At 48.5% G+C, this 14,806-nt stretch overlaps 1 protein-coding gene across 1 annotated transcript in view; it reads left to right on the plus strand.

Moving 5' to 3' along the window:
• Positions 1–568: 568 nt before the first annotated feature.
• Positions 569–14,806, plus strand: part of SREBF2 (sterol regulatory element binding transcription factor 2) — a 63,528-nt gene continuing 49,290 nt past the window's right edge. Inside the window, exon 1 of the mRNA XM_075553652.1 lies at positions 569–815. Within this exon, the coding sequence (XP_075409767.1) occupies positions 728–815 (88 nt within the window). The 5' untranslated portion in view covers positions 569–727. The remainder of the gene's footprint in view (positions 816–14,806) is intronic.

The raw sequence follows: 14,806 nt of genomic DNA on the forward strand, positions 1-14,806 counted from the left end.
AGGGGGCTCTAAGGGGCTAAGGCACAGAGGTGAGAAATGCCAGCTGCTTGGGCCATGCCCTGTCCACGACGAGCCTCCGTTTCAGCCTCGGTTTGCGGGTAGGGAGAACGTGACTTGGCCATCCTGTCCCCAGTGCAGAGGGCCAGGTTCGAGTCTACCCGCTTTCTTAGGCGGGTGGGGTGGGTGGGTGGGGTAGCTGGGAAGATGACGTAATGTGTTCACAATCCAAGGGGCGACGGAGGGAGGGGGGCGGGGAAGAGTGCTGCATTAACCCTTCAATCTCCAGCATGTGGAGGGGGAAAGCACCAGAAAAGAGAACGGTCCCTTTAAGCTCCAGGGAAGAGGTTGGGCTGAGGACCTGCCGGTACGTCCTCTCATTCGCTACGAGGCCGCGAGGGGCTGGCCGATTTATGCAAATCAAAGCTGCTGATCGTTGACGCACCATCACCCCACGCGCTGCCTCGAGCGCTGATTGGCGGCCACCAGCCTGGTCCCATTGACAACAAACAAGGGGGGCGGGACCTCGGAGGGCGGGGGCGGGGGAATCCCGTCCCGCCCCTTCCCTCCCGCGCGGCGCCGAGGCGCAACGCAAACATGGCGGCGGCTGGCGCGGACCGGTGAGGCGGTTCCGGGCGGAGGCTGCCGAGTGTCATGGGCGGTGGCGGCGGCACCGCCCCCACGTTTCCCTGAGCGGGACAGCAGGGGGGCCTCTGCACCGAGCCCGGCGATGGACGAGAGCAGCGAGTTGGGCGGGTTGGAGACCATGGAGACCCTCACAGAATTGGGCGACGAGCTGACTCTGGGGGACATCGATGGTGAGCCGTGGGTGGGATGGGTGGGGGCGCGCGGGGAGGAAGGGGTTACGGCGGCGCGCGAGGGTGCGCGTGCGCCCACCCCTCGACCGCCCGGCTCACGCGGGAGAAGCCCCGCGCGCACCCGCCCTGCGGTCCCCAGCCTTCCGGGCCTTTTGCTTTCCGGAGCGCGGCGACCGCTCCGTCCCGGGTAGCCCCGCGTTCCTTGGTGCCGCGGCCCCAGAGGTGGGGTGCGGGCTCTGGGGGTCCTGGGGCGGCCCGAGTTAGATGTGCGCTGCCGCCTCCCTCACACGCGCCCCGCGCTCTCCCTCTGCCTGGCTCTTCGCACCTGTCACTCCCGACCGGCCGAGGCGTGGGGGCGTCTCTGAGCCTCCCGGGAGTGGCGGCCGGGCGTTCGGGAAACTTGGGGCAGCGGCCGGGGAAGCAAGTTGCTGAAGGGAGCGGTGGCGATGGAGTAGAAGCGTGGCCGCCTCTGCCCGGGATGGAGTTGAGCAGCGGGATCTTTGAGCGGTGGCCCCCGGGGGCGGGGGGTCCTGAGGAGCGAGGCGAGTGGCCTTTGTCCAGGCGGCCTTGACAGTGGAGTGGAAAAGGTGGGGGTGGGGTAGGGGAGACGTCTGAAGATCCCCTTATGTGGCTGTGGGAAGGAGGCTTTGGAGAGTGTCACTCAGCTAGTTCTGGCGCTTCTGGGGTCCTAGGCCCAGAGTACTCCATCCAATTTCACTTACTCCTCACAACAGTCCCGCAGAGACTGAGGCCAGGAGAAGCTAGCCTGTCCAAGGTGCCTTCCGCTTTAGAGAATCCTGACCCCAGACTGTGAGTCATGTATGTCTTAATCTGTTCACATAGACTGGAGTTTGGGAAAGCCTGGAAGACAGGGATGATGACCAGTGTGGGACCAGAGTCGGGCAGCAGATAGCCCTTTAAAAGGGGGACAAGACTAACCAAAAAGGATATTTTCCCCAATTTACTTCTGGATCATTCTCTTTCCGGGGCCTGTCTTCGCTTTCCACCCACCATCTGGACTTTGTGTGAAGACCCTTCCTTGAAGCCGCATGTCCCTGTGTAACCACAGCTAGTCCTACACGAATGGAGGGAGGGGTTCTTGGGGCTGTAGACACCTGACACATGTGGAGCATTTGTGAACCAGGCACTGTGTTAAACACACATACACATCAGTGGTCTTGGGCCAGGCAACAGCTGATCAGGTAGTGCCCACAATCCCACTACATCATTCCCTTCTCCCAGATCATGAAACTGAGGCCTTGGTGAGTCATTAACCTGCCCAAGGTTACCTGGCCAGGAAGAAGTGTGTCCCAAACTGCCTCCCAGCAAGCTCATAGGACATCTCGTGTGCATTGCATTCCTGCTCCATAATCATCCTTATTTGTCTTAATTTGTAATGTGTTAAGTCACCAACTGGTTGAGTATTAACTGTAGCTGCATACACTTCTGAGTGACTTGGACACTCTGGAAGCCACCACCCCTGTGCTTCAGTGGCTTCACAGATCCCCAACTCTACTGGCTTTGAAAAAAGGTTTCCCGTCTTCAGTTGCTCAGCAAGTATTCCAGTTCTGGCTGTTGTTCCTGAGCTCTAAGGAAGATGAAAGACGGGGAAGAGAGAGTTTGCCTTATGGAGCTTGCACAGTCTAACAAATGTGAGGGCCTGGGTTTAGGACAGCTGATAATTGTGAGGTTCTGGGCAGTAAGTGAAAGTAGCCCTTGACTGAGACCTTGGAGCGCTCGAAGGGTTGGGCCTGCTGAAGGTCAGTGGTCTGTGGATACATGCATCCCTCAGTGCTCCCCCATTCCTTCCCCCTCCAGAGTGACAGTTTCATGAGGACAAGACTGTACCACTTGCTAAATAGCTGAAGCACTGAATGAATCCAACAGCCTTGGATTGAACGGGGTACTAACTTGTATTGAATAGTCCTTGAGCTTGGATTAGGTCAGGGGTCACCAGAGCCACTGCCCTGTAGTTGAGAGTACACATGCTTCCATTGGGTGTACACACTGGGGAATTGGGTGGGGACAACTGGGGGTACTTGCAGGCTACACAGCTGCTGCTCACTTCCTGCTGGCTCCTTGGTGGGCAGGAAACCATTTGATGAGTTATACACATATACACACATCCCACCCCCAGTAGTCCATTGGCCCTCTTCAGGGGCAATGCCACCCAATCACTCAGCAGTACCTCAGTAGCCCCTGACATCCTGCAGGGCTGAGGATAGCTTTGAATTTGACAGCTCTTCTCTCTCAGGGAGAGAAAATTTTCAAGGGAGAAAACACCAGCTAAACAAACTAAAGGCACAAGTTTGGGGGTATGGGTTGAAGAGACCTCAGCAGGGTGACTAGGGTAATTACTCCAGAAGGTCATCGAAGAAAACTTTTGTGAAGTGGGAGCAATGTCTGGTTTCCAAGAAATACCCAGCTCATTTTTATATGAGTTCTCTAGATTTCTAAATATTGGCTCGGATTTGAGTTTTTTGGAATAGTTTTACAAACCTGTGTACCCAATGAAGCCATGTACATAAGCTGACTTCAGACCTTGCTCACTCAGGTCCCCGCCCCCAGGTCCCTTACGCTAGAGTGGCACTTTCCTGTGGTGATCCGGTGGTAGATAACTGTATTTTGGGAAAGAACCTTAAGCCAGGCCTTCTGGAAGAACAGAGCAGGGTTTTTCTTGCTGGGTTCAGGAAAGGCACAGTCATGGAGAGGGAGTTTTCACTGGGCCCCAAAGGATGGGTGACAGGAACAGCAGGAGCATGCTCAAGGAAGGATGAGGACCTGTTGCCTTAGAAAGAAATGACAACTCGAGGTGGCACATTTATCATGGGCCTTTCTGTCTGTTTTTAAACTCTAGTAATTTGAGTGAGAGTTTATGTAACAAATTGGTTTTTCATGCAACAATTCACAACACCTTTTGCTTTGTGGCATTAATTTCAGCCTCTGTCATGTACCAGCAGGCTTCCCACTTCCTCCCTGTCTTCTTCTTTCTTAGCCAGTTCTGCCTTCTTCAGAGTTTTATCCTTAGGCAAATGCTGCCCTTTTGGGCTATTATAGTTGTTTGCTTTCAGGATCCATTCCTTGGTGTTATGGTTAGTCTTGTACTCCTGCCTTTTGTTGGGCCAAAAGTTGAGACTTAGGCGGGGTGAGTTCTGTTTTAGGCTAACCATTCAGGGGGGTTCTAAGAGAATTCACTTGGGGTAATGGGCAAGAAGACCAGTCTGGGAGACCCATTAGGTGGGGTCATTCATAAATAGGCTTAAAATAAAAGCCCCACCAATAGGGAGGTCAGGTCACTGCCTAGAACCTTGTCATTGTGCAAGAAGACACTGGGCAGAAAAGGACAGAACCTCTGAGAAGCCTTGGCCCCAGAGGCAGAGCAGAGGTGGACTTCCAAGAGCATATCAAGGTTTGAAGCCTGGGGCTAGTGGAGTTCATAAAGCAACAGGAAGGTTTGGGGAGATGATGCAAATTTTGGTTTCAAATGGGCAGGTGGAGTGGAATTAAGGTACTTGTAGATGGAATCAGGAAGAAATGAGTGGTGGTTAATGGAGGGGTGGCGATTGAGGAGAAGTCACTGTTGGGGGAGAAGTGAGAAAAGATGGAAGCAGTAGTCTGCTGGAGAGGGCTGCCAAGAGCCCTGGGATTTGTCAAGGAGGGGTTAGGATGGCAAAGCTCTAGAAAGAGTGGGGGGAGGTGGCAGCAGTCTCTGAAGGAGAGCTCCAAAGGCCAGACCCACCAGGGAGAGGGTGATGGGTGAATAGAGATAACCATTTCATTTGGGGAAGGTTAAAGACTTTTTCAAAAAGCTCATCTATTTTTTATCTCTATGGCTATGCCTCTTTTGAACACTTCATATAAGGGACTCGCGAGCTCTGGCCTTTTGAGACAGACTTTCGCAGAGCACAGTTCTTAAGGCACCGTGCTGTCATAGCCCATGGCATGGCAGAGCACATTTTCTTTATGTTTGCCCCTCGGTTGATGGTTTCTATTTTCTGACTCATGATGTAAGTGCTATGAACATGTGTGGACAAGTTCCTATGTGGACCTGTGTTTGTATTTCTCTTGAATTAGATCCTCAAGGTTTGTCTTCTTTCCCCTAGTTGCTTAGTTTCAATGTTTCCATTACCTGAACCAGCACCCCCATCTTGCAACCTCTCACTATAATGATCAGCTTGTTTTATCTTTATCCCTTTGCTAACGTTCCTCCTGGATCGCACCCCCCGCCCCCAATTTTGCTCATCTGATGGCTCCTGTCAAGTCTGGGATTACTGTTAACCATTATCCTAAGGATCCCCCTGGCACCTTCTGAGCGGTGAAGGGCCCTGTTCCCTTGTTCATGTTGTGTTATTTTGTTGACACCTTTGTTGATTAGTGTACCTTCTCCAGTAGTATCCTGAGGGTATACTCTTGAGAAACAGTGCAGTTCAATTTTTTGAAACCTTGCTTGTCTGAAAATATCTATTCTAACCTCCAGTTGATGGTTTGGCTGAGTTTGAATTTAGAGCTATAGTTTGGGCATGATTTTGTATCAGAATTTTGAAGGCATTGCCTAATTGTCTTTGAGGATCTATGTGTTAAGAAATCCGAGGCTCTTCTCTGCCCGGTAATGGCAGCTCACTCTGAGTCGGCATTGACTTGATTGATGGCAGTGAGTTTGGTTTGGTTGTGAGAAGCTTCTCAAAGGAGCCCAGGTAGCATGATGAGTTAAGTACTAGGCTGCTAATTCAAAGGTCATCAGTTCAAATCCATCAACCACGCCATGAAAGAAAAATGAAGGCATCTGCTTCTATAAGGATTTTTAGTCTCAGATACTCTGTGCTTCTTCTACCTTGTGTTATTGGGTCACTGGGTTGGAATCCAGTAGCAATGGGTTTGTTTACTTGTTTAAGATTGTCAAAAGCTTTAACCAGCTAAAGTGAGCTTGTGTGCCCCAGTGATAGTTGCTGTGGGTATCCCCAGCACAGAGGGGGTGATTTCCACAGTTGGGAGCTCAAGTCCCAGCTGAAAGCTTGTCAGGTTAGATCCACCCAGATGTACCTTGGAAGACAGGCTTGCAATCTACTCCTGAAAGGTCTCAGCCTTGAAAACTCCGTGGAGTAGTTCTGCTCTATGCACGTTGGTTTGCCCCACCTCTTAGTGAAAGAGCTTCCAGTTCAGGGTGTTGGGTGAGGCAATCTGGGTATGCAGGTCCTGGAGGAAGTTGGGGCAAACCGTGTGAGCCAGGGGTGAGTTGTGGGAAGGGTGTGGGCAAGCAGCACATGCCTGCCAGGAAACGGAGGTAAGAGCCAGGTAGCTGGGACTCCAGGTGGAACTTCTGAGTCATCCTTGGGAAAAAATGGCTCAGACAGGGGCAGCTCAGTGCCTTTGTGCCCTGGATAGACTTTCTCAAGACAAAAGCTTTGTTCTGACCCAAGACTCCCTCTAAGTTAAGAGAGCAGTTGTCTACAGGGGTTATTTTCCACCCATTTATAGCTCCTTCCTGCTCTCAGCCAGGCTCTCTTCTGGGCTGTGTGCTCAGGGGTCTCAGACTATCAGATCTGGCCTGTGGGTTGTCTCCTCCCTCAGCCTGCCTGACTGCGCCCTGGACAAACATTCCCCACATTCACACTCAGGCCTTTGGCCTAATGTTCTGCCCACAGCACACCTCTTGCCGCATAGTCTCCCAATGGGGCACCATAAAAAAAGCCTGTAAAAATGTTGCTTCTCTGTTTACTATAACTTTTCTCTCCCATTTGGTAAGGTAGTTAACAAGAAAGTTTTCTATGAATGTGTGCAAATAGAACTTCCTGAAAAGTACGTTATTTCTTTCCATTCTGGGTTCTTATCTGACTGTTATTGACTTAGACACACATTTCTTTTCACATCTAGGTTCCCTCTGTGGTGAATCATGGAAGTGTCCTCTGTAACAGGCCTGTCATCCCATCCAGTGTCACCCAACTGAACAGCCTGGTGTGGACCTGTCCACAGCTCTGCTGAAGCTGGGTGCCTTTTGCCATTTATCAGGAATGTCAGTCCTGTGTCTCTGGACACTTACACACACATCACTCTAGGGTTTGCTGATGGATATGTTTTCCCCAAAGGGGGTCGCAAATTCAGAGCTTTTGCAACCCTTACTCCCACCAGCATGGAATCTTTCTCATGTTTCCCGTGTTACATATGACTGGGGATTTGGGAGCTACATGTTGGGAATTTTTCTCCCCTCAAATTGCAGAACAGCAACCAGCTATTACCATTGTGCATTCCCGCCAAGGGGGCTTCCTAGGCTGTCCTCTCCAAGACAACAGATAGGCTGCCGCATCTTTCACTCGAGGAGCAACTGGTCGGTTCAAACCACTGACCACTTTTGGTTAGCTAAGCACTTAACCACTGGGCCACCAGGGCTCCTTTCCAGAATATAAAAGGACCCTGCTTATTCCCCATCCTGGCCACCATCTGCTTGGATCCCACTGTCCCCTTCTTATAAGTAATTCATGTGGTGGTTTGCCTCCTTCAAAATGTACTTCATACCAGCAAGCAGACAACAAGTAGAGATTCAAGGTTTTGCTCCCTTTATTTTTAGACAGAAAAGACCATCCAGTAATCCCTGTTCTCACACACATACACACAATCTATTAGAATTCTCCCTAGGCCTGTTCATTCATGGTTTTCCAAGATACAATGCTCTGTGGCTGATTTATCCAGCCCTTTGCTCATGGATGTTTGGGGGTGCCTCCTGTCTCAACACCTCGATGAACAGCTGTGTAAAGCCATCATTCACACCTGGGCAGGTACAGGAGTGGGACAGCAAGGTCAAAGTGAGGATACCACAGATCGCTGGAGAATTCAGGGAGATGAAGCAGCTACAAAGAAGGGGTGGCAATAATGGTCTCTGTGCCTCTAGTGTGGGCCATGGGGGGGACCCAGGTTGTCCCAAGAGTGGGGTCTGTTTCCTTCCCCCACTGCCTGACCGCCAGAGTCCAGTTTGATCTTGCATCTGATTTATCTGCCTGTTTAATTCACTTTAAAAAGTGCTTGTATCAGCCATGTAGCTTAGAAGCATCAAAGCCCACCTGGAAGAAGCACACCAGCCTGCCTGACCACAAGGTGCAGAAGGGACCGGTTATCAGACATGAAAGAACTGAAAATCATATCAGTGGGTCCCCACCTCCCTGATACAATCAATGAAGACAAACGTGTGCATAAGCAAATGTGGTGAAGAAAGCTGATGGTGCCCAGCTATCAAAAGATATAGTGTCTGGGGTCTTAAAGGCTCAAAGATAAACAAGTGGCCATCTAACTCAGAAGCAACAAAGCCCACATGGAAGAAACACACCAGCCTGTGTGACCACGAGCTGTCGAAGGGATCAGGTATCAAGCATCAAGGAACAAAAAATCATATTGAAAATGTGGGTGAGGGCAGAGTGGAGACTCAAAACCCATTGGTAGCCCTTACTGAAGAGTTGTGGGGAGGAGATGAACCAGTCAGGGTGCAGGGGAGCAATGATGAAATATATAACTTTCCTCTAGTTCTTAAATGCTTCCTCCCCCCCATTATCATGATCCCAATTCTACCTTACAAATCTTGGCTAGACCAGAGGATGTACATAGGTACAGAGAGCAACTGGAAATGGGGAATCCAGGACAGGTGACTCCTTCAGAACCAGAGGTTAGAGTGGCGATGCCTGGAGGGTGGAGAGAATGTGGGGTAGAAAGGGGGAATTGATTACAAGAATCTACATATAGCCTCCTCCCTGGGGGAAGGACAGCAGAGAAGAAGGCGGGGGGGGGGGGGCAGGGGAGACGTCGGACAGTGTAATATATGACAAAATAATAATAATTTATGAACAATGAAGGGTTCATGAGGGAGTGGGGAGGGGGGGAAATGAGCAGCAGATATTAAGGGCTCAAGTAGAAGGAAACTGTTTTGAGAAAGATGATGGCAACAAATGTACATATGTTCTTGACACAATGGATATATGTATGGATTGTGATAAGAATTGTATGAGCCCCCAATAAAATAAAATAATTTTTAAGTGCTTGTTAAGGTATACAAAAAAGTAAACCTGGAAACAAACCCATTTCCATTGATCTAGTTCCAACTCTTAGCAACCACGTGCCTATCAGAGTAAAATGAGTATCACTGAGTTTTCATATGACTAATCTTACAGGAGACTGCCAGACCTTTCTTCTGTGGCACCTCAGAGAGATTGAAACTGGCAATTTTTCTGTTCGTAATTGAATGCAAACCATCTGCCACGGTATAAACCCCACTCCCACAAAACAAAACCAGCCATCAAGTGGATTCCAACTCATAGTAACCGTACATAGGGTTTTTGAGACTAAATCTTTATAGGAGCCGACAACTGCATCTTTCTCCCATGGAACGGCTGGTGGGTTTGAACTGCCAGCCTTGTGGCTAGCAACCCAACACTTAGCCCACAGTGCCACCAGGGATCCCTTTTTCAGCCTTCTATTATTGGTTTACATTGTTTCATTGGGCCTGAATTCCCTTAACGCGCAATTTCGTGGCCTGGAATTTCAGTGCAGCTTTGTGTAAAAATTCTTTGGGGCTTTCCGTTGCTATAAATGGTGTTCTAGAAATTGCTTCCTTTCAATGTAATTCTCTGAAGACCAGTTTTCATCAAAATCTACAAATATTTTAGGAAATGCCCTCTTCTTATAAACAGCGTCATTTCTTAGAATACTTTCCATTGGATTTCTTCTTTTTTAAATCTTGCTCTCTATCTGAGGTAGCTGGGCGGGCTGTTTATTCATTGGTTGAGGACTGAGCCTTGACTTGTGATCACTGCTTGTCGGGGGTGTTTAGGCCTCCTGAGTTGCCCCTCCCCCTAGGAACAGAAGCTCTCTGACTCCTAGGGCTCTTGGCTCATCTTTCAAGTTGCTGTTGTGAATTTGAGTCCATATCCTTTCAAAATAAACCCATTCATTGGCTTCCACCGCATAGCAACCTTGTAGGACAGAGGAGAACCGGTCCTTTAAGTTTGTTGTCGAGTCCCTTCTGACTCCTCTTCGTTCCTATGCCTGAGCCCATTGTTCCAGCCACGTGTCAGTCCATCTCGTGGAAGGCCTTCCTCTTTTTCCCTCCCCCTTCATTTTCTGAGACAGTAAATCTCCCCTTCTCCTGGGGAGTGACTTAATGGATATGAACCACCAACCTTTTGGTTAACAGCCAAATGTCCCACGTGCCTAGTTCTTAAAAGACCACCCAGCTCAAGACAATTCTTTACTAATTAAGCTGAAATATTGTTGGGTTTCAAAAGATTTCAGGGGGTACTCTAGTGTCAGCTTTCAAGCTGATATCAGTGGTAGTCTCAAGGGGTCCATCTAGCCCTCTTGCTGCCAGAAATTGTGCATGAATGAAATTCTTCATGTGTTTTGGCTTTCAAGCCTGCTCAATTCCATGGTGTGCTACAGATGCAGGAACTGGTATCCAGATGTCATGGCTAGGAAGTGCTGGCATGGTGACCTAAATCAAGAAATGTCTGGCTCCAAAACTCATGCATCTTCCCAGAGCCCCATCTGATAGAAGCAAAGGACCAAGGTGGTGTGGGTGTGGTGGGGCAGGTTCTGTCTCCATGAGTTTGGGTGTGATGGAGCACATGCCTCCCCCTGGGTCTCCCCTCACTTCTTTGCACCTCAGTTTCCTCAATGAAGTGGGATGGTGGTCTTTCCATCCTTCTTTCTCAGAGCTTGGGTGTTTGTTCACTCTCCTCATTCACGATGGAGGCACTTTCTGACCCCTGGCCCAGGTCTGTGTAATGATGTGCATGGGGTAAGGGACCTGACACAGGCAAAGAAGGATGGCAGGAACCAACACTACCCCACCCCACCCCCACACACAACCTCTCCTGGCTCTGTCTGAGAATGAAGGAGAAACTTCCATTTATGTACTGACTTGTGGGAGAACCAAAAGGCCCTTTTTTTAGAATACAGTTTTGTAATGTTTATTTTTGCCTTTTGAGAGCACTTCTGTAGGTGTGGTGAGCAAGACCCAGGCGTAGTCAGTGTTCCATTTCTTGACCACAGGCTTCAGAGTTCAGCTTTGTTGACATGATGGAATTTTTTAGAATGGCAGAACCCCAGAGCTAGGCCTCTCAAAGGTAAGGCTCTGTGGGGAACACCGTTAAAAGCTGATCCTCAACCACTGAAGGGTGCCCAAACTGGAAAGGCCAGCTCTTGTCCCATCTATCTCGACTCTTTGGGATGGCTAATGACTATGTATCGGAGTGTCCGTTTCCAGTCTGGCTTCTGCTCTGCAGGCCAGGCAGAACAGGTCTATTGAGTTTCAGCCTGGTATGGAAGGAACATTGATGAAATTGAGAGTTGCTGAGCCAGATGTGGAGCCACTTTGTCAGTCCTCCATCTCACCTCTGCAAGCTGATGATTCTCTGAGGCCTTGTACGTTCCCAAATCAGATACACTTGCTCCTCCCAGTAGTGAGTGCAGGGAGGTAGGCTTTTAGGCCCTTTGTGAAGGTGGGAAGGCATTGAGACACAGATGTTTGGTTGAAACTGCTATCAAGGAGCTCAAGAAGAGAGAAATGGTGTTGAAACTGATGGTGACAGCAGTTGTACAATTATGCTTCATCTAATTGAATTGTGGATTGTTAGAATATCTGTAAGAGCTCCCAGTAAAATGATATATTAAAGAAACAATGTTTGGTTGAAGTGGTTCCCATGCTAATGAAGTGGAATCTGGAGTTGAACTTAGAACTTCTGGGGTACAACATCACTCTTGCTCACTTTGCAGGGACAAGGTAGAAGACACCCTAAGTAAGGATGCTTGTCTTTCCTGGAGTCCCTGTCAGGTGTTGGTTTTCATTGTTGTTTTTTCAATCGGTTCAGTCCAGCTTAGTCTGACTATGTGTCCATTGTATTCCTAGCATAAGTGCTTGTGCATGGATGCAGGAGTGTGTGAGTACCTGGGGGATGAGGAGCTAGCGTAGAAATTAGTGTTTCTACTTTCAAGGATCTGACGTGGAAATAGTCTATCAGAACACAGAACAAAGTACACATGCACCCCAAACTAGGGAAGAAACACCAGATTGTAGAGCACTAACGATGGGGAAATCGGCACCAGGACATTGGCATTTGGGTTGAATTGTGATGGGCAAAGAGTGGGTTGAGGTTTTCGTTTTAATCATATGAGGCCAAAGTTAGGAATTGTTTGGCACCTTCTGGAACATACTGTCCAGTGACCTCAGAGGCTCTGCAACTTGAGGGGGAGAGAGCTGAATCAAGCAAGATCAGCATCAGCTCTGTCACTGTGTAACAAATAAGTGCCCAGAAGCACTCTACTCCACCAGGAAGCTTCCTTCCCCAAAATACCCAAGTCTTTTCCTCCATGGGTCAGTTCACCCACTGTAACAACCTGTGGCCTGTGAAGCCCACAACACTGTCTGGGCCTGGTCTCCTGGTTCTGCTGCTACTGATTTTTTGCTCCTGCTGCTCACCTTCTCACTGTGTCTCTGGTTTTATAGAGCTCTGTCTATGCCTCTGCCTGTGTTGGTCTGGGTAAATTAGGAAAAACAAATCCAGAGACACTGTAAGAAAGAGCTTTATATAAAAGAGCAATTGTACATTAAGAAAACAGCCCAGTCCAATTCAATCCACAAGTCCAATATCAGCCCATATGTCTGATACCAGTCTGTAAATTCCTCTTCAGACTCATGCAACACATGCAATGACACTGAACACAGGAAGGTTACAGGCCACTGGGTGGACAGTGTTGTGGATCCATCCAGTGGCAGTGGAACCATCTCAGTGCTGGTGTGGTTCTCCACGTGGCTTCTCCAGCTCCAGGACTCTGGTTCCGTCAGTGTGTCCATGTGGCTTGTCAACAGTAATACCAAGCAGAGAGAGTGTGTCTGGTTTCCAGTGAGCTGTTTATCTCTGTTGTGCCTCTAAATGAGGTCATCAAACTGCAACCTAATTGATAGGCTAAACTCCACTCCTTCACTCTTAATAGTGTCAAGTTGGCACCAGATTATCTAACTTCCAACACTGCCTGCCTGTCGGTCTGTCTCAGGTCTAGAAGGTTCACTATGCAGGCACTCTGAGCCCAGAGGATTCAATACTTCTCGGTGGTAATGAAGGTCCCCTCAGTCTGTCTACCTCTGGATGGCTCATTTTAAGCTTAGCAGATGATAAACCTGACCAGTCCCCTCGTTAGAGTTTCATACCCTATTTTTGTATAGTCCCAAGCAGTCATTTTGTGGGAGTCCATAAGACCATGGCCATCTTATAAGAAAGGCCATTTTAGAGTACGCCATCACATTGCCCATGTGATTCATTGTGTCCAGAATAGGACATTCTCAAGCTTGAGTGGCCTGAGAACCCCACCAGGACACACCTCCAGAGATCTGAATTTGGAAGGTTAATAGGGTGGCCTTCCTGAAGTCCTAGTGATATAGTTGGTTACATGTTGGGTTGCTAATCTCACAGTCACCGATTCAAAACCACCAGAATGCACTGTAGAAGAAAGAAGAGGCTTTGTACTCCATACATAATTACAGTCTTGGAACTCCACAGGGGCAGTTCTGTTCTGTCATATAAGGTTGTTTTGGGTGAGAATCAATTTAGTGACAGAGAGTAGGGTGGCCTCCAGGAGGGGCACTGAAGAGGAGGATCAGAGAGGAAACTGGTTAAGCTGAGGTCTTAAGCATCCTTAAGTATTCTAAAGGTACTTAAAATAATCAACTTAGATCAAAATGGCAGTATTTCCCAAAAACAGTGTTCAGAAGGGTTAAGAAAGAAGGAGTGGAAATAGGAAGGAAGTGGGATAAGTGAGCAATTGAGGGGATTGAAATCAGAAAAATGAAACAAAATGTCTATGAATTGTTGGAAGGCAAAATTGATGATTTACTGTCAACCTTCACCTAATTCATGATAAATTAAAGAAGGTGCCCAGTTCCAGACTGAACCAGTGTGTGTGCCTTAACCCGTGCTGCTGAATACAGGGGGGGGTTAGGGATTTGCAGGCTGCCCTGTTATTGACGGCCATCTTGCTGTTACCAAGAGCGCTGTCTTTCACCAAACAGCTGGCAATACTGGTTTACTGGGTCAGAAGACTTAAGGCCAAAGTCTGGGGATCAACTTAGGTTACCAAACTAATTTGGTCTACAACCCCCTTAAAAAATTACTCACTGACCTCTGGCAAGTAAAAATATCTGTATTATAGCCCGTAGTCCAGTAGAAAGTGTAGATACCTGTTGTTTCAGCCCCAGGATCATTCCAGTGCTCCCTCTGGGGAGGTGGGGCAGTATCATCCACTTTGGGAAACACTTAGACAATTGGCTTAACACAGTTGGGTGAGTAACATTTGATGTCTTAAGAGCTCAATGAACCAAAGTCATCTGAATGAACCAAAGACAATGAAGCAATCAGACTCAAACAAGAAACAAGCCCACACAACTACATAGCTCCGTGAACCACAACCTTTTCTAGCCTGAGACCACAAGACTGAGATAGATGATAGCTGGCTACCAGTGATGGCTGTTCTAACCAGGCACACACCCCAGAGTCTGGAAAGACTGCGAGGAAAGTATAAAACAAGGCTCAAATCCCTGAAAATGGCCAGACTCGTTGGTCCATATTGATGAGAGGAACCCCCAAGACCATCATCACCCTGATGAGGGACTGTTGGGACTGGAACTGAAGCTGTCTCTTCAGGTCACCTTTCAGCCAAGTAAGATTGGATTGTCAAATGATGTCACCTGTGAGTAGTATGCCTCCTTAAACAGTTAACTGTAAACCCAATGACCAGTGTTTACCCAAAAGCAAAGGTGAGAAGGCAAGGGAAGCTCAATCAAGGAAACAATAAACAGAATGGAAAGTAGTATGTAACCGATGACGAAGAATTTGTATTAAGAATATTAAAAACCCAACTCAATGCCATCGAGTCCATGCTGACTCAGAGCCACCCGCCAGGACAGGGTAGAACTGCCCCCGTGGGTTTCTGAGACTAACACTTTGCAAGAGGACACGTCG

The sequence above is a fragment of the Tenrec ecaudatus genome, chromosome 6 (genome assembly GCF_050624435.1).
Source record: "Tenrec ecaudatus isolate mTenEca1 chromosome 6, mTenEca1.hap1, whole genome shotgun sequence".
NCBI classification, from domain to species: Eukaryota; Metazoa; Chordata; class Mammalia; order Afrosoricida; family Tenrecidae; genus Tenrec; species Tenrec ecaudatus.